Raw genomic sequence first — 23,494 nt, 5'->3', positions numbered from 1 at the left:
GAACTCAGTTTAAAACGTTTGACTGGTCATTACAATCTGGAAGAAATAAGCGAAGCATTTTGTTGTTAATACCTTTTGCTTCGTGTTTATGGGACAGTGCTGTCTGCTATGTTTGTTTGGAACCATTACACAATTTCCAAGGTTACGTGACGTCACATTGTGGCTCCAGTACAACACTTGCAACCGAAATCCTTTGATACTCAGAAATATGCAAATACTGTACTAATAAAATTAGGTACAATTATATTGCAAGGCATACTTATGACAATTCTCTCTCTCTCTCTCTCTTTTGCTTCCTTAAAAGCGTCATTATGTCACAGTTAGTAATGTTCTAGTTTCCGGTGCTCATAAGGACTATAAAACTGTACAGCCTGCACTGGATAAGGAATCTACTATCTACAGACGCCACACACCCGTAAGAGGCGGTTGTTTTTGAGTTTGTTGTTTTATGGGGAGGGCATAACCCTTTGCCAACCCACTTGTTGACACGTAGGGAACATGTATGGGTTGCATATATGGTTACCACCCAACGTTGTAAATGGTTTCCTGGCTTACAGGAAACCATTAGAATGTGTAAAGCTACGTGAAAAGGTAAGTATAAAATGTGACAGGAAAGATGGGAGAACTAGGAAGAAAGGAGAGTAGACAGAAAAAGAATGATAGAGGTGAAGGAAGAAATAGGTAGCACTACATCTAGTGAGTGGTTGATGGTTGCCACCACCTACCACTACTGAAGAGCATGCTTTACAAAAATATGTAATTGTTACAATTAAGAAGTATTATTTTTTGTGTATCTTAGAATGGTTTATTTACTTTGTATTTTTTTATATTGCGATTGACCCAAACTTGAACACATCCATGTTGATTGATATTTTCGGTTCTTGTTGTTCAGTTTCCAGTACACCATGATCATTATGTCGTGGGCTGAGTTGGGGACGGTGATCAGCAGTTTCTGGCCCCCCCAACTATGCAACTGTGTAGGAGCCCATGGCTAGTCTATTCACCTGACATTTAAGGCAAGGGCAACCAGCCTCACTTGACCCTCGGTGACATTATGTGAGCAATAAACTCCAATCTCTCCTGCATGTAAACCCTTACATGCCCAGTCCGGTTGAAGTGCCTTAGCCCACTAAACCAGAGGGCATATTTTGATTATTTAGTTTACAGAAAACAGTTTGGCTTGGCACTCAGTGTAGACACCTGAAGGCAAAACTACATCAAACAAGTGGATGGTAGGTGCCCTGACCTACCACAAAATTAATACATTACATCCTTCTGTGGTAGAAGATAGCTGACTATCATCGACCCTGTGATGTACTACAATGAATAAAATGTAGCTACAAGCTAGGCAACTAGCCACAATCATCACTTTTAGTTAGAATATACACAAGTAGATTTAGACTCATCAAAACCCTTATTACATATAATTCTCTTTCTCCAACAGTTTCCAAAAACTGTTGGGAAATAATTACAGTAATTGGTTTTGACACTTGCTTTAGCTTCCAGCCCATAGAAAACAACATCTGTAGTGCTCTTTCACGTCTCATTTGTGAACTACTGTAATTAAACATCTAAAGCACTGCCAGCACGTTAGGCAGCCACTACAATATATATCAACCTAGTCACCAACAGTGACCTGTGTATGTATCATTGTAGTTTAGCATTGTCCACACATAGTTGTGTGAAACAAAAACAATGTACTAGGAATACTAACATTTTCATAGTAATTATTATCGATAAGGTATGACTATTACTGGTGTTTAATACCCAAGAGAAAAAAATGAAATTAAGATAATGTTCTGTATGTACAAAAAATTTATTTTATAAATACAGTACAACTTTATACAGTCATAATATATATCTCTATGCATCTAGTGTACTGAAGAACATGTGAGGTGTAAACTCTTGTCTTGATTTCAGAAAACACATAAAAACCACCGAGGGATCAGTTGGTTGAAAGACACAGATCACGTGACATGACGCTACGGGGCCGGGGCGGGACAGGGAGGAGCAGCTGGGGCCACACATTACACAGAGGAACTTCAAACTTATTCTATCGAGGAATGAGTGTGAAATTCCTACTTCACCAATGCACACATCACAAATACTCCCACACATACATAGTGTACAAAGGATGCTTCTAAGCCTATGCTGAGTTCGGAATGGTGAACAATATATCACAAGAATACAGTCATGAGCAAACACGCACACATGCATACATTCTGTCCTGCCCAAAAGCCCCACCCAACTCCGCCCCGCCCTGGCCTCAGGGAGACCCACGTGCCAGTGAGACCTTCCTACTGGACAATTATATTCTTACAGTTAAGGTACTTTGTACATGTGTGAGTGAGTGCCAGCCACAGTGGGGGGTCACCAGGAGTGTACAGGTTATCACAGCAAGCCAGGGTGTGGTGGGGCAGTGGTGCCCCAGCAGGGAGTCCCAGTAGCCCCAAGGGACAGGGCCAAGGTAGCTGAGCTCCATCAATGCCCTGGGCGGCGCTCCAGCACCGCCTTACAGCCACTGCCGCCGGCATCAAGCCAGGCGGCTGCCTGGCCCAGGGCAGCACCAGACCCGAAGCCTCATGGCGGGTGACCCGGAACAGGCAGAGCCTAGTCGGGTCGGGTGGGTGAGGTGAGGATATAATGGGTTGGCCGGCTACTCATAGCTGGGGTCAATATACTCCTCAGACTTGATAGAGACGGAGAGGTGTGGCTGGGTGTCCATGGGGGCAGGGGGAGGAGTGTGGTACTGGTGATGGAGGGAGGACATAGATAAGTCTGTAGGGCCCTCCTCTTCCTCCTCTTCCTCTTCCATGGGTGCGGCCTGGATGGAAGGCTGGGTGTCCTTGGGCCGAGGAGACTGGAGGGGAGCAGTACGTAGCATGCTAATGTTCTTGATACTCTTCAGCTCTGATGGGTTGCGCAGGAACTGGTAGCAGTGTCGCTCTCCTTGCACCTTTCGTAGGATATTAACACGGTAGTAGTAACGTAGTGCACGGGACATCTTGTCATAGTTCATGCTCAGATGATTCTTCTGGATGCCCCAGAGCCGGGCTAGGCCAGGGGGATCTACAATCTTGAAGACACCAGTGTCCCTGTTCTTCCAAGCGATGTATCGGGAGTACCGCTGTTGAGGGTCATTTAACAACTGCTGCAAGAAATCCCACAGCAACCGTCCATTAGTTCCAGTCTCCACTGGCTCCTCCCCACCATGGCCCTGCTGCTGCTGTGGTGTCTGGGGTGGCTGAGGAGGCTGTGGGGGTGGTTGGTGCTGAAGACTTTCCTGGTGAGACAAAACGGACTGGGCAGCGGCAGCAGCTGCAGCAGCTCTCTGGTAGTCACTCAGGTGCTTGAGGGAGGCCAAGGCATGGGCAGGGAAGGTGGAAACTGCACCACCAGCGGTGGTAGTGGGAGGGATGGGAGACCGTTGAGGTGATGAGGAATCCCGAGTGGAGTCTTCAGAGTCACTCTGGCTTCCCGAGTGCCCAGATCCTGTAGAGGCAGCGGAGGAGTGGTGGTAGGCTGCTGTGGAGGTGGAGGAGGTGGAGGAAGCTGTATCAGGATGACGAGGGGAGCCCCCGCTCTGCTCTGAGGGAGCTGGGCTGAGGGTGACAGAGCCTCCCTGGTGAAGTAGGTGGCTTAGATTGTGGAGGTCTGGGGCAACCATGGACCAGGGTTGAGGTGGAGCAGAGGTGAGAGGTGATGGAGAAAGTAATGGATGGTGAGGCGTGAGGGGGGACTGAGGCACCTGCGGGGCATCCCGCAACAGGAACTGAAGTGTGTTATGTAGGATATCCCCAGCACCTGGGGCTCGGTCTGCCAGATCACACTTGGTGAGCATGCACAGCGCCTTCCCTGTGAAAGATCATCACTTCAGTACACATAATTCTCATCGCATCTCTTCTTTCAACTTCTGAATGCAAATTACCCAATTTTACTATAATAATGAGATATTTAGGCCGCCCACAATGCTACAAACTATCTCAAATTTTATTCTAGCTCATGATGGATTATTTTATTCAGCTGTGAGAAACAGCAGGCAACAGGTTAGTAGGCTCCCATTACAGTTAAATGAACTGGTAAATATCTGAATTCCTTACCGTTCATACAGAACTTGGAGAGATCGATGGCCGGGAGCTCAAACTCACGCTCAAACCAGCGGAGGAACGCAGTGACATCATCCCGCGACCACAGCCGGGGGTCGGCCGCTGAGGGACAACAAAAAAAGAGTTTGTTATTTCACAGTGTCATCTAACAACTAGGAGGTAAATAAAAAGATGTTGAACAACCAGTCCCAGTTTATCCCACCAAAGTGTTTTGGCCTGTGGCTAGGCTACTATGGTTCAGGAAATTTAAAGCAGAGGACCAGTTTACCTCCCTTGGTGGCATTACATGATTTGAAAGTAATTCTAGAGTACAGTAAATTTAAAGCAGACCAGTTTACTTCCCTTGGTCGCTCTCATCTTAAATGTCGGGACCAACTGCTTAGCTCTGGGCTTCTACGCTACTCATAGGGAAATGTAGGATTGGATGATGGATGGATGGATGGTGGCATTACATTTGAAAAAAAGTTCTAGAGTATTATAGCCTAATTAAGAAAAAATCAGTACAGTACTGTAAACAATGTCAATGGCAGTAATGGCAGCTGCACTAAGCCTTTTAATTTAAAAGATGTTTAGTACTTTTTAAGCATTTGTTGCTGGCAAGTAAAAGCAAGTTTGTTCTGTTAAGGGGACCCATCTAGGAAAAAAGAAAACTTTAAGGCTTAAATATATTCTGGCTGATGCCAAAAGAGTAATTTAGGTTGAAAAATGTTTCAGCAGGTTAATTACTAAATGCAAACTGGATAAAAAAGTATGCCCATTTTTAATATGGTGACTGTATGCTTATATATATATATATATATATATATATATATATATATATATACTGTATATGAACAGCTGCTCGTCCACTCAGCTCGGGATGAAATAAAGTTTTAACCACTATCAACTCACCAGGGCAACTCAGGTAAGACAACATTTCCTTATCAACGAATGTTTTCTGTTACTTTCAATAAACAAGTGTTTTCTATTATTGTCACTAAAACCATCACACTGTCATAACAATAATAATGCTTGGTGAATGCTTCATAGACGCTGCTAATGTCCGCCCTGGAAGCAATTTTTTTATTTTTTTAAATCGTCAAACAGGACTATTGTTTTCAGCCAATGTTTCAGACCTACAGCATTTTAATTTTTTTTCTAAACACGTGGCGCAAACCAAGGGATTATATGCCTCTAGTTGTACACACAACCACTGGCAAGCCTCGACTGAACTGGTGCAAGCTGCGTGTGCGTGGATATATATATCTGGCCAGGGAGGGGGAAGGGGGGAGGATTGTGGGAAAATGTGTGGGAGCGGGCGGGAGCTGGAGGGCAAGTGTCGTGGGAGGTTGGTGTGCAGGAGATGAAGATGGGAAAAAGACAGCAGGTGAGGAGAGGTGAAGGAGGACGCAATGAGAGAGAGAGAGGTGGGGGGGGGGTGATGTGTAGTGGGGGAAGTGGATTCATGTAGGGAACAATACGCTTAAAAAATGCTGTGTAAATATTACCGTATTCTACTATTATCACGGAACATGGAAACAAGCGGAAGAAGTTGCTGTATTACCCCAATAAGCATAAAAAAACGGAGGCAGTAATTTATATCGTGTATGAAAAACTGCTCTAGATAAACATAACACGAAAATTAAACCCATTTACCCATCTGATGGGCCACCACTCATATTTCAAAGTATGACAAATAATTCAAAATCACCTAAACGCAAAAGTAGTTAATCAGTTTCGCACTTTCAGCTAGAGGGCTAAAATCTAGTTTATTCTTGGTATTCCCGATGAATTTATTCAAGGGCCTGTTTACATTTAATGCTTGCTGTATAAAGTCAATTTTGAAGTGAATAAAATCGTCATGCAGATGGCATAGATAAAACATGGCAAAATACGCCATGATACTGCAGTTAAGCTTTTCAATCAAACGACGCTGTACTTCATTTATCAAATTCTTCAGGGAAGACCTTTTGAGCTCATGTGAGATATAGCATCCACTATTAAATATCCTTTCAAAGTTGAATAAAATTCTAAATATGAAGAGTAAGCTAAATCTTTACATCATTGGAGTGCAGGAAAAATTTACAAGGGAAAACGGATAACGCTTGCTAAAGGAGGCAAACACCCAAAACTTCGTGTGGGAGGAGGAACAAAGAAAACTGATCATCTGAGTGAAAGGTGTGAGAAAACGAGTGTTAGCAACGCTTGCATCATGGGGAAACCCACCTAAATGTATGGAAGAAAAACACTATACCGTAATCGGAGCGAAGAGTTAATAAGTGAAAACGGATGTAAACAACTCTTGCTTACTGCGGCAACTCACCTAAATGTGTAGGCATCTGGGTCTTCACGTCCATCATGGGGGATGAGGGTGAGGCAGACTGCGGCAGGGAGAGGGGGTACCTCCACAGCAAATCTGGACTGAATGGAAGTGCCATGCCCACACGATTTATGTCCGGAGTCAGGTTCAGCGGCGGCACCTTCATACTCTACAGAGAATGGCGCCTGTGAACTGCGGAAGAAGGAAAAACTGACAATCAGCACAAAATTCACAAGATCAGCAAAAATAAGAAATTGTTATAGAAGCCTTTTTTCTTGGTATTAAGTCCACAGTGAAAAAAAAAAAAAAAAAAAAAAAAAGGTGCCTACTTGGATTCATTTATACCTGCAAAAGAGATCTGCCTACTACTCCCATTTTTCAGTATTAAGTGGAAAAAACAGTGATACTCTGGAACACATCCTTGAAATATATCTAATGAGGGCTGCCTAGAAAAAAAAACTTCAAAAATTATGGTTGAAAACTACTGTACGAATACTGAACGACCACAGAAATTGAAACCGAAAGGCAGAAGCTGATAATGCTCATACGTGGGGTCTATCTGTGTGCAAAGGCATGTCATAAGGGTATACCCCCCCCCTCTCTCTCTCACACACACACAAGGCAACTCTGAATGAATATGCACATAACAAGAACAGTGTGATTATGCCATTAACGGAAAACGACAGAATCCGATGAAATCATATGCAACACAACGTACGGAAAGAAATCCCTAAAAAGAAATGATAGCAAACCGTGTTGAATATGAGAAAGGAAATGAAGCTAGTGAAAAGAAAAAAAGAAAGAAAAAAAAAAAAAGAGCTGCAGAATGGCATGGGGGTCACACAAAACGGAAGCTTGAAGGGCATGCGGGAAGAGGATGGAAGGGAGGCGGGAGGGGAGGGAGAGGGAAGCTTGAAGGTGAAACGGAGAACAGCAAGGGGCAGGAAGGAAAGGGTGGAGTGGAGGTGTAAGGGAAGGATGGAGAGAGAGCGGGACAGATCGGAGAGGGAAGTACAGAGGAAGAGGAAAGTTTGCGAGGGAGGGGAACAGTGACGGGAAGGAAAGGGTGGGGGAGTAAGGCAAGGCTGGAGGGAGTGCAAAGTTTGAACATGGGAGGGACAGCGAGGAGAGGGATGACTGAAGGTGAGAGGGAGAGGGAGACTGAAGTTTGGAGGCTGGAGAGAGAGAGAGAGAGAGAGAGAGAGAGAGAGAGAGAGAGAGAGAGAGAGAGAGAGAGAAATCTGAAGGTGCGAGAGGGATGGGAAAGGGGGTAGCTATCTGTTGAGCGGCAGGAAGGAAAAGAGGGGGAGCAGGGGGAAGACTGGGGGGAGAGATGATAGGATGAGAGGAGATTGCAGGGTGATGGGTAAGGGAAAAAAAAAATGTTAGGGTTAGGAAGAGGATGGAAGTTAATGGGTGATCAGAGAACGGGAGGTGAAAGGGGAGACGTGCTAACAAAGGCAGAAGAGGATGGCTGATGAAGAGGAAGAAAGGGAGATGGAAAGGTGAGGGAAGTTAGATAATGGCAGGGTAAAATAGTGGAATGACAAGACACTAGGAAAATGATGGAAACAGAAAGAAGACAATTTAAATAGAAAGAAAAAGACAGGGTGAGGAAGAGTAGGGCGGGGGGGGTGGAGGGGGGATGGAAAGAGGAGGAAGGAAACAAAGCTGAAGGATGAGAAATTCATAAGAAGGAGACAGGGCAAAGAAAGGAGGGTATAAGAAATGACCAGAAATGGAGGGACGGGGAGAAAAGATGACTGAGAAAAGAAAATTAAGATAAATGACACATACGAAGGAAGGGGACAGTAAGAGGATATAATGGCAGGAAAAGGATAGGAAACCTGGAAGACAGAAAACAAAAGGAGGGCAGAAGGGAGAAAAGATTCAAGTGAAGGAGGGAGAGAAGGGTGAGAGAGAGGAAGAAAGGGAGGGGACAGGGAGAAGAAAGAAGACAGGGTGAGGGCACAGTGACGTCACTTCCCTGCCCGCAGTGTTGACAAAGGTGTGTCAGCGCCCTGCCACCACCACACTACCACCATCACCACCACATTCCACCATCTACCACTTTCCACCTGCCACCATCACCACATACTCCTGATGCCAACAATTACCACTTGCCATTACCAGCACCTACCACATATCACACGCCATTTGCCGCCACCACACCCACTTACTCCAACTGCCACTGTCTACCACATTACACACGTCTTTACTACTATCACCAACACCACATACCACAATCTATCTACCACCACTACTGCTAACACGGCCACCTGTAATACTACACACATCATCATTCCCAGTACCTCTTCACACCATCATACCCCACCCCCCCAAGTAATTCCTGCAGCTCCTTACGTAGACCATTTACCACACCCTTCCCACACACACACACACAAATTAACTATATTCAATTCCACAAACTAAGAAACGAAATAAAAATGAGAAATGCCAGAGAGAGAGAGAGAGAGAGAGAGAGAGAGAGAGAGAGAGAGAGAGAGAGAGAGAGAGAAACCGACTCCCGGATGCATGTGGTGAAGGCTGATCATTCCGTTATATATAAACGAAACCAGGCAAGAGGCAAAGATAATCGGGATAACTAGGAAGGGCACGGGAATAAAAATAAAAAGTGGGCATGAGAATTATACGAGTTTTTAAATGCTCGATTATCTTGTTATTGCGGTTCGTGTGTGTGTGTGTGTGTGTGTGTGTGTGTGTGTGTGTGTAGGTTGGCCGCTTGTGTGCCTACTGAATGGTTTTGTGCATAACTGTGTATCTATGTGCGTATGGGTGTGCGTGTTCTTATGTGCGCATATGCGTATCGGGATGGTAAACAGGTGAAGCAATCAGAGCGTGTGTCCTCTTCTTTTCTCCATCCTTCCACTTCCTTCTCCATTTCACCATTTCCTCTCCTCTCCTTTCGTCCTATTCTCACTTTTTTATTATTTCTCTCTCCTTCTCCTCCCTTCTTCGCCCGTATCTCCATCCTTTTCTTTCTCCTTTCCTCCACGTTCGGTCGCTATCAGTTGTCTCTCCATTTCTTGGTTTTTGCCTGCACTTCTCTCTCGGTTCTTCTTTTCTTCTTTCGCATCCATCCGTTTTCTTTTTAACTCCGTCTCTCATTTTTTTATCACTATTTTCTTCCATTCCTCTTTATCAGTCCTTTCTCTCCTATTTTTTCATCTCTTTTTTTCTCCGCTCCTCCTTTAATTTCCTTTCGTGCTTTCACCATTTTCTATCCTCCTTTAATTGCTCTTTCTCTCCTAACTGCATTTTTTTTTCTTCCCTCTTCCTCTTACTCCCTCCTCCCCTTTCCTTTGCCCCTCCTTTTCCTATCCTCGGCTTTTTTCCTCCCCCCCTCCTCCCATTTCCTCCTTCCTTCTCTCCTTACCTCCCCTTCCCCCCACTTCCTACACCTGCCCCGCACCGAGATTCATATTTCAGTGTCTGATTACCGCAGTGTTTTAATCACGTCAACGTTGCTAGCCAGAAATAAATATATAAATAAACAATAACAGTAATATAAAAGTAATAGTAATATAACAGGAAAATATTATCATATTCCTACAATAGCAACAACATAACTCTAATTCCATAACGATAATGATTACTATTACTGTTATTACTACTACTATAATAATAATAATAATAATAATAATAATATTAATAACAATACTAATAATAATAGGCCTAGCAGCGATAAAATTAATAACCACGTACTCTCCCAACCGGCCAAAAGAAACAATAATATTAATAACCCAGCGGTCTCTACTCCCGCCGACCAATCACACCCCACCTTCCCTGAGCCGAGTTCGCAGTAGCGGGTGCACGACGTACTGGCGGGGTTCTGACGTCACTTCCGCCCATTGAGAGAGGTCACGCCGAGATAGACAGAAAAAAAAGTCTTACCTTATCTGATACGACGGAGGTAAGACGGAGGAAGGAAAGGGAGGTTTGGAGGGGGGTTTAAGACTTCCTGTTGTGTGATAGGAAAGGGGGAAGGAAGGGAGGGAGGGGTAGGATGGGGGAAGGAATGGAGGGAGGCGCGAGGTTGGGGATGGGAAAGGGAGTGAGGGAAAAAATGGGGAGGGGTGAAGAGGGGGTATTATGGGAGAAGGAGTGAGGGTTAGAGGGATGGAAGGGGGAAGGAGAGGGAGATAAGGGCAAGGAAAAGGAAGATATTAAGTGGAAAGGGTTAAGGGACGGGGATGGGCTGGGGGTATGAGGGTAACGAAAGAAAAACTGGAGGTAGGAAGGATGGGAAAGATTAAAGAAAGTGAGATGGGAAAGGGAGAGAAAGACTAGAGAAAGGAAAAGACAAGGAGGATGCAGAGGGTAAACGGGAGGGATAAAAGAAAATGAGATAGAAAAAAAAGTGTGAGGGGGAAGGTAAGAGAAAACAAAAAACGAGGAAAATGGAGGAAAATATGTAAGCACGATACCGAGTAAAAGAAAAAAGTAGAGCAGGAAAACCAGAGCGGATGAAATTATCAAAGAAAAAGGGGAGAGAGAGAGAGAGAGAGAGAGAGAGAGAGAGGAAAATGTAAGAGTGACGAATCCACGTTGAAAAATGGGACGAAGAAAGCGGCGAGGAAGAGGGAGAAGGAGTGGGATGGAGAGGAAGATCCGGGAGAAAGAGAAAGGAGTAGTGAAAAGGGGAGGAGAGAGAGAGAGAGAGAGAGAGAGAGAGAGAGAGAGAGAGAGAGAGAGAGAGAGAGAGACGGGAGGAGAGGGGTAGAGGCTGGAGGCTGTGGACGGGTGAACAAAGACTGCTTCCTGTCTCTCTCTCTCTCTCTGCCCCAGGGTGTCTCTTGAGGGGGGAGGGCAGGATGAGGAAAACGAAAGGGGAGGCTGGGTGAAAGAGAGAGAGGGGGTGAAGGAAAGGCAGAGACGAGGTACATATACACAGATGGAAAGAAAATAATATGTATAAATAAGCGAACTAAATTTAATTTGAAGATAAATGGAAAATTTTGTATGGAAAGGGATAACAGAAATGTATGAAAGAAGGAAGTGCAGAGACGGAAAAGAAAGGAAGAGAAAGCCATGGAGGAAGACGGGGAAGTGAATTAAGGAGGAAAAACAAGAGGAAAGAAAGAGGCAATGACAGAAACAAGGAAGTAAAAGATAAGACGGCAAATTATGGTCGCTGAGAAGCGGACGGGAAAAATGAGGACGGTATATTTAAAAAGTGTATTTAATTTTAAGTGTACCGACGACAATCTAAATTTTATATAAAACCATGTTATGGGTTACAAAAAAAAGAAAAGAAAATCCATTATATCTTTCGCGTAAAAATAACTTGAAATCAAATCCCCATTTTAAGTCGGTATTTTCTTGTTATAGCTAACGATATTAACATTTAGGCTACACCCAATAAAGGATAAATAGGCTAATGGGATGAAATAACAAAGCAAGAGTGCAAAAGATTTATTACCGGTACAAATGCTAACAAACCTAAATACAACGAAGCAGTGTACTTAATAATTAACGTTCTCACAAACCAATATTAATGCAGTGAAGAAGACCTACAACATAACAGACAATTATCAATGTGGCCGACAAATTTAAGTTACCAAAATGACTGACGCAACCAACAAAATCAAGAACAAAACAATTATTAAACCGGCGGAGCAAATAAACACAGAAACTACGAACGGGTCGGATAAAAACGAACATCTCAGAATACCAGAACAAGCAGAATAAACTAATAAATAAACGTAACTAGAATCGATTAACGCAGCGGACTAAAATCAACAACACAACAAGCAAAATGAACAAGAAAAAAAATACAACAAGCAATCACCAACAGCGGAGAAAAATCAACGAAAAAAAAAAAAAAAAATCCAAGGTAACGAGCAATCATCACCGTATCGGGCCACATCAACAACGAGACTGAACTATCAAGGTAAAACTAATGCCACAGTGACGCTACTATAGAGATCAACCCCCACTAGAATCTAATTAATTGTTGTACCTGTTGCGAGTGGCTCCAGGTGTACCCCCCCCTTCAACACCCTCACCCCCTCCCCTACCTCCACCCCTCCTCGCCCAGCTCTGCCCCAGGCCCGGATGCTGCGCCCTCCTTCCCCTCCCCCCTTCCCCGCATCTCTCTCTCTCTCTCTCTCTCTCACTCTCTCATCCTTTTCCATTCTTCTGCTCACTTAAATTATTATAATAATACATCGCCTTTATGAGAGAGAGAGAGAGAGAGAGAGAGAGAGAGAAAGAGAGAGAGAGAATTAAATAGAAATTATGGCGGTAGTCAGTGTATTCATGGAGCAATGCCCAATTTTTTCTTTGAACCACATGAAGAAATTAAATGCTTTCTTGAACGTGGGAGAGAGAGTGCGTCGCGTGTGGGTGGGTATGTGGGAGTGAGTGCGTGTGGGTGTGGGAGTCTGTATACATGTGGATATGATCGTGGGAATATGGGGTATGGGTATGTGAATGGGTTGATGATAAGGGTGAATTGGGTATATATGTCGGGGTATGTTCATGTTCGTATGGCAGGTGGGAGTATGGGTGGGTGTGGATGTGGATGATATGGGTGGCTGAACTATATGGGTGAAACAGGTTGGGTATATGTGGGTGAAGCGGGTATGTGGCCATGGGTATATGGGTGAAAAGGGTGGGTATGTGGGTGTGGGTGACAGTCTGAGTGGTGGGGGTTGCGGGAGGGGTATGGGGGGTGGTTGGGGGTGAGATAGGGCTGGGGGGCGGGCCGGCAGTCTTACCTGAGGCGAAGGTGAAGGTATGTAAGAGAATAATGACGAACATCCGGTCTCTACCAATCTCTCCCTCTCCTCTCCCTCCTCTTCTCTCCCGCTAGCCACAATGCCGCAACCCTCAGCCCTCACTCTAGCCCTTAAGCCCTTGGACTCTAAGGGCGCGGGGTTCACCAAGGGCTCGAGAGAGAGAGAGAGAGAGAGAGAGAGAGAGAGAGAGAGAGAGAGAGAGAGAGAGAGAGAGAGAGAGATGTATGTTTATATAATATGCAGAGACACAGAGAAATGTATGTTTATATAATATGCAGAGAGAGAGAGAGAGAGAGAGAGAGAGAGAGAAATGTATGTTTATATAATATGCAGAGACACAGAAATGTATGTTTATATAATATGCAGAGAAAGAGAGAGAGAGAGAGAGAGAGAGAGAGAGAGAGGGGGATGCGACCCTACCGTAAGATGTAAAAGACCCAAGGGGCATATACCCAGCCCAAGTGATCATACGACTCTCACCCCTACGACACCCTACCGCAGAGGCCATCCACCCCCGCCCCTCTGACACACCTGTACCCCTTCCCACCGCGAGAGGAAGGGTGGAAAAGGGCTTGAAGGAAGAGGGTGAACCGCAGGGCATGGAGGGAGGGAGGGGGCGGGGAGGGGAGGAAAGAGGGAGGGGGAGGCGGACAGGTGAACTGGCTGTGGGAAACTTCTGAGCTTTACCCCCCTCCCTCTCCCCTGATCTTTCTCCCTCCCCCTCCCTCCCCACCCCATCTTCCTCCCCACGTCTCTCCACCTGTAATTACCTGACCCCGGGGCCTAGGTGACCAGAAGACTGCCGTGACCTGACCTGACTTCTTTGACAAGGGGGTGCAAATGGGGCAGCGATAAATAGATGGTGAAACAGATACGGTACTAGTAATGAGAGCAATAAAAACCAATGAGTGTCACAGATTCCCTTATTCGTGACATAAACTACCTGACTGATAAAGAAGGAAGTAAAAAAATAAAAAAAGGGAAAGTCTGGGTATCAATAAAATACGAATTGCAGAAATGGATTTCATAGGTAAAATGAAACTGAAAGTGGATTAAACGACTGAGATGGAGCGAGAGAATGAGGTGAGGTAATGAGAGATATAAAGTATTCAAGTTGAGGGGGAAGAGAGGGTTGAGAAGGAGAGGGAAAAGAGCGAGTGGGGAGGAAAGGGAGACGGAAAAGAGGGCCGGGGGGGTGGGATGAGGAGTGAAAGGGGAAAAAAAAAGAGGGCGTGAACGAGAAAAGAGGATAATAAAATAGTGAGAGGAAAAGGAGAGGAGAGGAGGTGAGTGGGAAGAGAGGTGTAAGAGGACCCAACCCACCCGCACCACACCACATCCGGGGATCTGTTTCACCCCCTCCCCTCTCTCACACCCCCTCCCTCCCCCACCCACCCTCCCCTTTCCACTTGTTGAGGGAGGGGGGTGAGAGGAAAGGAGGAGATTTAGGATGACGATGGGGGGAGGGAGAGATTCAGGAAGAGAGGGAGGAGGAAATTGGTAATAAAGGAGGGAGGAGCAGGGGAAGAGTTAGGAGATTTAGGAAGACGGGATGAGAGGATGGGATAGGAAGGAGGGGGGGGGTGACAAGAAGGAAAGAAGTGAGAAAAAGGTGTAGGAAGAAACAGTGCAAAGGAGAGAAAAAGAAAGGAGGAAAGGAGAAGGGGGGAGGGGCAGATAAAATAAAATGGGGGTGGGAGGATGGGATACATGGAAAGGAGTGAAACGGAAGGAGGATGGTAAGATGCAGATTTTGGCAGAAGAAGTGGAGGGGGGCAACAAGGAAGAGGAAAACAACGAAGATGAGAGGGAGAGAGAGGAGGGAAGAGGGAGAAGGGTGAAGGGAAAGATAAATTAATATATTTAGGAGAAAAAAAATAAAGGCACAAGAAAAAGAAAATGGATTTAAAAAAAAAAACAAAAGTTAAGTACAACTGAGGGGAAGAACTCAGAAGATATGAGGGGAAGATCTGGGAAACAAATGGAGAGAGAGAGAGAGAGAGAGAGGCGGAGGATGCTAGAGTGAGGGGAAAGGAAGTGTGTGGCTGTGTGCGTAACAACATACCCCTCAGTCCAGTCAAGGAGGGTGAGGGAGAGATGGAGGGGAAAATGAGGGAGGGTAAAGTGAGAGGGGGGAAACAGGGGGAACCAAAGGCGAGGGAGGGGAAAACTGAGGGAACGAGGGGAGAAAAGGCAGATAAAGGAGGCTGAGTGAGGGGAATAATGGGAGAGAAAGAGGGGAAACAAAAGGAAATGCGACGGGAGTGTGCATCGGTGAGTGAGGGGAGCTGCGGGTGAATGAGTGACAAGTGAGGGGAAGGGAGGGGAGGGGAAAGGGGCGGGAGTATGCATGGCGGAGTGAGAATCAGACAAGAGAATGAGGGGAAAAGCTAGCGTGGGAGGGGAACACGAGGGGAAATGAGAGAGAGAGAGAGAGAGAGAGAGAGAGAGAGAGCGAGGAAAGTAGTGTAAGAATGAAAGAGGACTGAAGTGAAAGGATGATGGAGAAAGGAGGGAAGCTGGAGAGAAAGAGGGCAAGGGGTGCAGAGCGAGGGGAGAAAGGCGGGTGTAACGGGAGACAGAGGAGGGGAGAGGGCGAAGTGAGGGGAAACACACACACACACACACACACACACACACACACACACACACACACGATGTTCCCCACCACTCCCTACTTCGTCCTTACATAATCTCTTCTTTTCCATTCCCACCTTTTTACCTCCCCTTCGCTTTGGTCCTTTTTCCATCCCATTTGTTTACGATACCTTCCCTTCTATTCCTTTTATACGCCATTCTCCTCTAATTTCTTTCTCTTTCATTACCGCTTCCCTCCCTCTCATTTTTTTCTTTTCTCCCCTCTCCCTTCTTCCCCCTCCCCTTCCCATTCCTCCCTCCCATCATTCCACGCTTCCCTTCTCTTTCCTCCTGCCTCTTCCTTTTCCCTCCCCGCCCCCTACCCTCTCCCTCCCACCACACTTCCCTCCCTCCTATCCTCCTGGGCCCCTCCACTCCCTTTCCTTCCTCTCCCACACACACCCACATCCTCTCTCCATCTTTGTCTACAACCTCTCTTTCCTCCAACTCTCCCTTGTCCTTCCCTCCCCCCTCGCATCTATCTCCTGATCTTTCCTCCTCTGCCCCTAACTTCCCCTCCTTCCTAGCCTCCATCATCTAGGCTCACTAAATTACTTTTTTTTCCCGTCGCTTCTCTCTAGGCCATCTTTCTTTCTCTCTCTCTCTCCGACCCTTCCCTTCCTCTTTCTTCTCCATCCTCACCCACTCTTGCCTACCCCTCCCCCCCGTCCCCAAACACCCAACCCTCTTCCTCTTCCATTTTCTCCCCCTCCCTTCTTCCCTTTCCAGACACCCTATCCCCAGTCTTCCTCCTCAATATCTCTTTCCCCTTTCCTTGGCTGACCCCATTCCTTCCCTTATCCATCTCTCTTCCCCCTCCTTCCCGCGACACTCAATCCTCTTTCTTTCTCATCCCCCCTCCACTGACTCACCCTCCCCTCCCCTTCCTCCCTGGAGATATCTAATCCCCCTTTCCCCTTCCATCACACTCACCCTCCTTTTCCATCCCAGGAGACAAATAAATCCTTCTCATCCCCCCCCCCTCCTCAAAACCAAAACCATCCCCTCTCCTTCCTTCACAGTCCCTCATCCCCTTCCTTACCCATTCTCTCTTCCTCCCTGCCAGATAATCCCCTCCCACCCCCATATGCCCATTTCCTTCTTTTTTGGACCTTCCTCCCTCTTCCTTTCCATTCCACTATTTCCTGAGAGACCCATTCCTCCTCCCTCATATACCCATTTCTCTCCTTTTTCTCCCGATCGCTCCCTCCCCTCTTCTCTCTCCATACACATTCTCCTCCCATCTTCCCATTCTTATCTACTCCCTTTCCTAAAGGCCTACCTTTCCATTCCTCCTTTCCCCATATCTCCTCATCCTGAACTTCCCGTTCCTCCTCTCTCCAGCCTCTCCCATTCCTCCTCTCCCCCTCCCATTCAACCTCTCCCCGTCTCTTCTCCTCCTCCCATTCCTCCTCTCCCCATCTCTTTTCGCCCTCCCATTCGTCCTCTCCCCATCTCCCCTGCCCCACCCATTTTCTTCTCTCCTTCCCCCTCCTAATTCCTCCTCTCTCTTCCCATTCCTCTCCAACCGTTGACAATCCCTCACTTCCTGCCCTCCACCTCCTCCTCCCTAAAAGCCAACATTCATTAGTACCGAGGAAAGGAGGAGGCACGGTGGGAGGGAAAGGAGGAGGAGGAGGAGGAGGAGGAAGAAGAAGGGGTGGAAGGGAAGTCGGGAGAGAAAGGCACTGGAGAGGAGGAAAAGCACTGAGGAGAAAGGAACTAGAGAGGAGGAAAGAAGGTACAGAATGTAGGAAGTGTGTGTGTGTGTGTGTGTGTGTGTGTGAGAGAGAGAGAGAGAGAGAGAGAGAGAGAGAGAGAGAGAGAGAGAGAGAGAGAGAGAGAGAGAGAGAGAGCATTCTAATTAATATGAAGATTATAATTACCATCGAACAAAGATATATATATATATATACACAAAATCATGACTAAACAGAAAGCTAAGAAGAATGAGGATGTAAGAAGTAATGTGCAAGGAGAGGAGAGGAGGAGGAAGAGATGTGTGAAGGCCTTCCCTCTCCTACCCTACCCCCCCACCCCCGCGGCTCCTTCTTCCCTCTCGAGACATTTCCGCGTTGCCAAGCCTTGAAGACTGTTTCGGACAAAGCGTTCTAATCCGCAAACAAACAATGCATATTTTACTTCGCATTCGTTATATTTACGCTTCGAAAAACACCATCACAAAAACACCACAAAAAAAAAAAGAAATGAATGGAACAAATATACGATGAACAAAGGAAATCTGAACTGAAGGACCTTCACAAACCCATAACAAACGAACCGTCCAAGAAAAATGGGAGAATGAGAGGAAGGAGGGAGGGGGAAAGGAAGGAACCGGAGGAAGAGAGGGAGGGAGGGGGATGGGTTGTGTAGGGAATCTCTTTCTCCCTGTCGGTTGGAAGGAAAATGCTGCCAAACAGAGGTCAGTATTATAACATAAAAGGGCCTTTGCTCACCTCTACATTAACAGTACCACATAAAACCACACGACATCAGATAAAACAAACCCACGAACTCTCAAAGCGTAACAATCAATTACACAAAGCGGACGATAAACGATAAAGGAATAATAACAAAAAAACGTTAAATGCACTTGTCGGTCTATTTCTTTTCAGAGTAAAAATTTCCCACACCGCCGCCCCCCGCGGTCTAGGCTACTCAGGGTTGCACGCTACACCAGTCACCATTTGGACACTAAACTAGGGCCTTATCCGGATCCGAATTAACGCCTACATGATGAAAGGGCAATACGGAATAACGCTTGAACTGTAACACAACCGTCACCATTCAGACACCAAACTAGAGCCCTTGGAAAACCAGATCTGACCAAACGTCGACGTACCCTGGCGAAGAAGCAGGTCTAACAAAACGGTTAATGTACGCAGTAACCTGAGACTTTTAAAAGGCATCAACTGCAATCCAACGTAATAGTAAATACACCGTAATAGTAAATAAAAAAAGCATCACAATAACATCAAATCACTTGTAAATACTGACAAGTTATTTCAATTCACCTACCAAATAAGTCTGCGCCGTGGACAAGGGCTACTGGAATCGATCTGACGCTTAAAATTGTGAAACGACCCGATAGTCTTTTAAAATATACAATCGTACATTTGAACAAGCCTAGCTGACACTGTACTAAGAACAAATTTGACTATAACAAAACCGACCTCCCTTTCACGGGCATAGGCCTACCGCTGCGTATATAAGGAGGTGCAGCGTCCGTGGAGTTTATCCGCACTCAGGCCCGCTAACTAGGCTATTCACACCGCAGCCCCACACACTTCCTAATTACAACCACACGTATCCATTCTGAGTCACTTTTTGGGAGAGAGAGAGAGAGAGAGAGAGAGAGAGAGAGAGAGAGAGATAGAGAGAGATTCCAGTTACTTTTATCTCTTTTTGTACCTCTTGAAAATTCCTAATCTCACACTCACGACGAATAAAAAATAGTTTACGAAATCCCTCCACTTAGGCACTTCCCGGACGCGCTTACAAGTATCTCTTATCACTGTTATCGCTATCTCGGTCACAGGGGCAGGGAAGCTCTCGGTGTGTAAAGGTTGATGATAAGAGATGCGGAAGGAGAGGCCGGGAGGAATAGGGGGGGGGTGATTAAAAAAAAAAATGAGGGGGGGATCAGTATCACTAATTCTTCTTTTTATGTTGCCCCAGTTCTGGCTCATTTCTATATTTTGTTCGAAAAGATTGGGGACATGGAAAATCAGAATAGGAATAGATGCAAAAATGAAAACGTCGAATGAAATTTAAAAACGGTGGGGTGTGCTGGAGGTAAGTCAGCGTCCACCTCAAAAGCTTCATTCTTTATCTAATACAGTACGTTCTGGGTGAAACATGGGCAAAGGAGAGGGTATGAGGAGACACAGTACAGATTCTTTGATTGAAATGTGAGGAATACGCACAGAAAAACTGCACTCAAGTAACACTATGCCGGAATGGGGCACGAAAAGGGACCAAATGATATATCTGAACGGGCATGGGAAACTTACTTGGGGTCCGTCTTACTTTTTCCTTGTCACAGGCTAGGAAATACCCAGTTCTGAGTCAGCCACACTTACTGAGAACCGAGGGATTGTGTGTACTTAGGGGTGAGGAGGAGGATATCCGGAAAGAGTTGAGTGGGTGAGTGGGAGTGGGGAAGTATGGCTTGCGCAAGTGGTTCGTCTTCTATCAATCCGGAAATGTTGCACGAGTCGGGTGGGCGTTGGTCAATCGAGGGAAGGAAGGAAAGCGCAGAGGAAGAATGGAAAGTATTTCAAGGAGGAAAAAGCGACGGGAGGAAGGAAATCAGACCTACATGTTTGGAAAACCATCTAATTAACCGAAATACTGCTACTGGTTACTACTGAAACCTAAAATCAATCATTAATATATTCTTTACACATCAGTAATAAAATTTCGAGTGTTACTTGCTCTGGTTATGCAAGTTACAAGAAGAGAATGCATTCTAGGTATACAAGATAACTAAGCCCAAAATGAGAAAGATACAAGACTATTAACGAAATGGGGCGCTGAAAAAGAACGCAGTTACACGGTGTGGAAGTCGACAAAATACAATTATCTCTTAAAGTTATGACAAAACCACTGACGATAGCTTATCTAGCCACATGTGGAAGCAGGCGACGGTCTCATTCTCTTATCTGGTGGCGTTATCTGGGACGGGCAGGAAGCCAGAGATAAAGGGAACAAATCAACAGGTTGACACAAATTTCTCGGTAGCTGTTATCACGGCCGGCTGTGACCAGAGTGCGCCTGATCTACTTTATATCTATTTTTCATTACAGAAAGCGATAATACGCCAGAACAAATAAAACTGGAAGTTACATTAAGAAATATTTTTAAGCAAAACCCTTACTGGGCAACCATTCAACACTTACTGGACATCTGCTTATGGTATATTACGAGCCTAATTACCCAACCGTTCCATTGTCACTAAAACCATTAAACAAATACACAAAATTCAATCAGTATCAATACTTTCAAATATGTCTGTGGAGGAAGAAATATGGCGACTAAACCCATCAATAAACAAAGTTAACTACATCACCATGGCAAGCAAAGGGTTAGTTAAAAATCTTACTGTACACAACTGTCCTTGCTTTACTGACGGTAACACCTGTTCGGCTCAATGAAACACCTGTCCAACAAGGAAACCTTGGAATTTTACTGTGGAGTAATGAATCTTATATAATAGCCTAACTTTTTTCGATCAGCATAGAAATATTTGTAATGGAAATTTAACAGGATTTTTAGTTTTGTTGCTGTAACATACCGTGATTGAAATTATTATTCAACTTCGGTAACGTTATTTATGAGATACTGAAAAGGCGAACAAAATCAAACACTTCACTCAATGAAGCTTAAACGAGAAATGAAAACTGTCTATTCGGTACATGAACAGATTCAACGTGATTCCCTGAACAAACAAGCAGAATTACACAAAAATGTCACCATCAATACATCACTGATAAATTTCACAATCACACGAAACTCCAACAGTTCTTCCACTACCTTCACGAACACATACATTACACTGTCCACAACACATATACTGTATGCACAGTCACTGTTGGCACCACACTTCTTCGATGTTCTTGTACATTACAAAGTCCAACATAAGTCAGTTCTGGGGTAAACTCACTGCACCAATGTTCCTTGCACTATGCCAGTCACTTATTATGTAGGTCCATTCCGTTATTGCTTTTTTTTTTTTACGTTGTAGCAGGAAGTTCACGAAATATCCACAATCTTGCGAAAGCCGAAGAAAAATCCCACTGCAAAATCGATAATATAACCCACATAATGCAAGAGAAATCAAGAGTAGAAATTAAAAAAAAAAAATCAATATGATGGAAGAATGAAGCGTGGACTTACTACAACTACTGGTCAAATTGGATGAGGGCAAAGGCAGACACCTGTTCAGTCACACTCACAACACACACCTATGAGAGTGGTTCGCGAGGCAGCCTGTAGCTATGAGGGCTCAACGCAGACTGGCCTCCTACTCAGCCGCCAGTCACCAGCCTTCCTCATGGTCCGGGGGAGGCAGGAGGACGGGGAGACAAGGGGAAGGCTCCCGGGGTAGGAAGGGAATGTGGAGGTAACGGGGAGGGGATGAGAGTGAGACAGGGAGGGGATGGAATGGGGTGAGCCGGGGGATGGAGGGGAGTGGTATGGAAGGGGAGTAGGGTTATGAGGAGCTTAGGGAAGGGGAGGGGTGATCAGGAAGGAGAGGGAGAAGGGGAGGAAAAGGGTGGGGGAGCAGACCTCATGTGGAGGAGGAGGGAACAGGATGCCGTACACCGCCACTCAGCGTAAATCCGGTTTGCTTATTTTTCTCTCCCATGACTGAATTCAACCCCAATACGGTTGCATGAACGTAAATGAACTGATTTCGGAACGAAATATGAAATGTGCTAAAGAATTATTTCAGGTTTTAGCGCAGATAATGGTTTTTTTCCTGCAACTTCCCGCCTACGAATGATACTGCCAACCCCCGGTCCACATTCCCACATTTTTCCTGGAAGACCAACATCGACAAAATAACATTTACACATCATGATCTACAGGTTTTATGACCATATAACAAAATTTTTAAGATGGGGTGGACGTGGAAAAGAGAAACAGTGAGATGGGAAAGATGTGAAGCGAGATGCGGAGATGAAGGGAGACACAAGATGCCTCCGGTACGACAACTGCAACCCAAGACTCCATCCCGTACCACTGCCAGACCAACGACCACTCCCTACTTTGTTTATGAATAAACAAATTAAACCCACAATAAACAACCACATCAAAGAGGAACAGAGTCAGCGCAAACTGGATACACTTTTACAGCGATAACGTAGTGAAAACTTTATTACACCTTCATAACTTACACTAAACGGATTTCAACACTGCTTCCTGTTTTGAGCTAATGATATTTAACGGTAATTACCACTGAATTAATTGCCACTGGGTGTAACTAGTACATGAAACGAATGCAAATAATGTTATATACACAGATCACGGGAATGAATGGAGGTGGAAGATGATGAATGAGGAAGGGGGCCTGAAACGAACAATAACAACAACAACTACGAGGTGGGGAGGGAGGGAGGGGGGAAAGGAGAGGGAGGAGGGAGGTGAGAGGGGACGAGAGGGTGGGTAAGGCGAGTGGGATACCAGAATGACCATCTTATTTTTCCATCCATCTCTTTCTATTTTCTCCCGTGTGTTTTCTAAGGCTTCTCTCTCTTTGATACCTCCAGTTTTCACAATTCATCGCCTCTTCCCTGGCTCACTTCCTCCTCGTCTCACTTTCTCTCGTCACTCCAGCTCACTCTCACTCACCCACGCTCGCTTTCTCTCTCTCTCTCTCTCTTTCTCTCTCTCTCTCTCTCATTTCCTTATTCCCCTCCCTCTCAAACTTTTTCTCTCGGTCCCACTTCTTTCTCGCTCCATTTATCTCTTTCTCATCCTCTCTCACAGTTTCCTGTCTCACTCTAAGCTTGACACAATCTCTCTCTCTCTCTCTTTTAACCCCAAAACCCCCTTTCACCCCACTCATCCGTCTCCACTCAGCTCATCCCTGTCACTCCCTCACTCCACTCTTTATCTCCACTCAGTACTATCTCTTGCTTCATTCACCCCTCTCATCTCACTCACCCCTACCTCTCATCCCA

General features: G+C 45.5%; 1 protein-coding gene across 2 annotated transcripts; it reads right to left on the bottom strand.

Moving 5' to 3' along the window:
- Positions 1-1,818: 1,818 nt before the first annotated feature.
- On the bottom strand, positions 1,819-21,817 carry aop (ETS variant transcription factor anterior open). Of its 2 annotated transcripts, none has more exons than XM_080283400.1 (4): positions 21,773-21,817; positions 6,409-6,597; positions 4,101-4,208; positions 1,819-3,855 (listed from the first exon to the last, which is right to left on the bottom strand). In XM_080283400.1, exons 2-4 carry the CDS (start codon positions 6,569-6,571, stop codon positions 2,657-2,659), a joined length of 1,470 nt encoding a protein of 489 aa, XP_080139526.1. In that variant the 5' UTR covers positions 6,572-6,597; positions 21,773-21,817; the 3' UTR covers positions 1,819-2,656. The 2 variants fall into 2 exon arrangements, with proteins under 2 accessions (XP_080139526.1, XP_080139527.1); XM_080283401.1 differs by having other exon boundaries at positions 21,705-21,815.
- Positions 21,818-23,494: the final 1,677 nt, after the last annotated feature.

Source organism: Coenobita brevimanus, chromosome 97 (assembly GCF_032717465.1).
Source record: "Coenobita brevimanus isolate Jiangsu-jjx chromosome 97, ASM3271746v2, whole genome shotgun sequence".
NCBI classification, from domain to species: domain Eukaryota; kingdom Metazoa; phylum Arthropoda; class Malacostraca; order Decapoda; family Coenobitidae; genus Coenobita; species Coenobita brevimanus.
The sequence above is the reverse complement of the archived record's forward strand: the minus strand, read 5'-3'. Positions and strand labels throughout refer to the sequence as shown.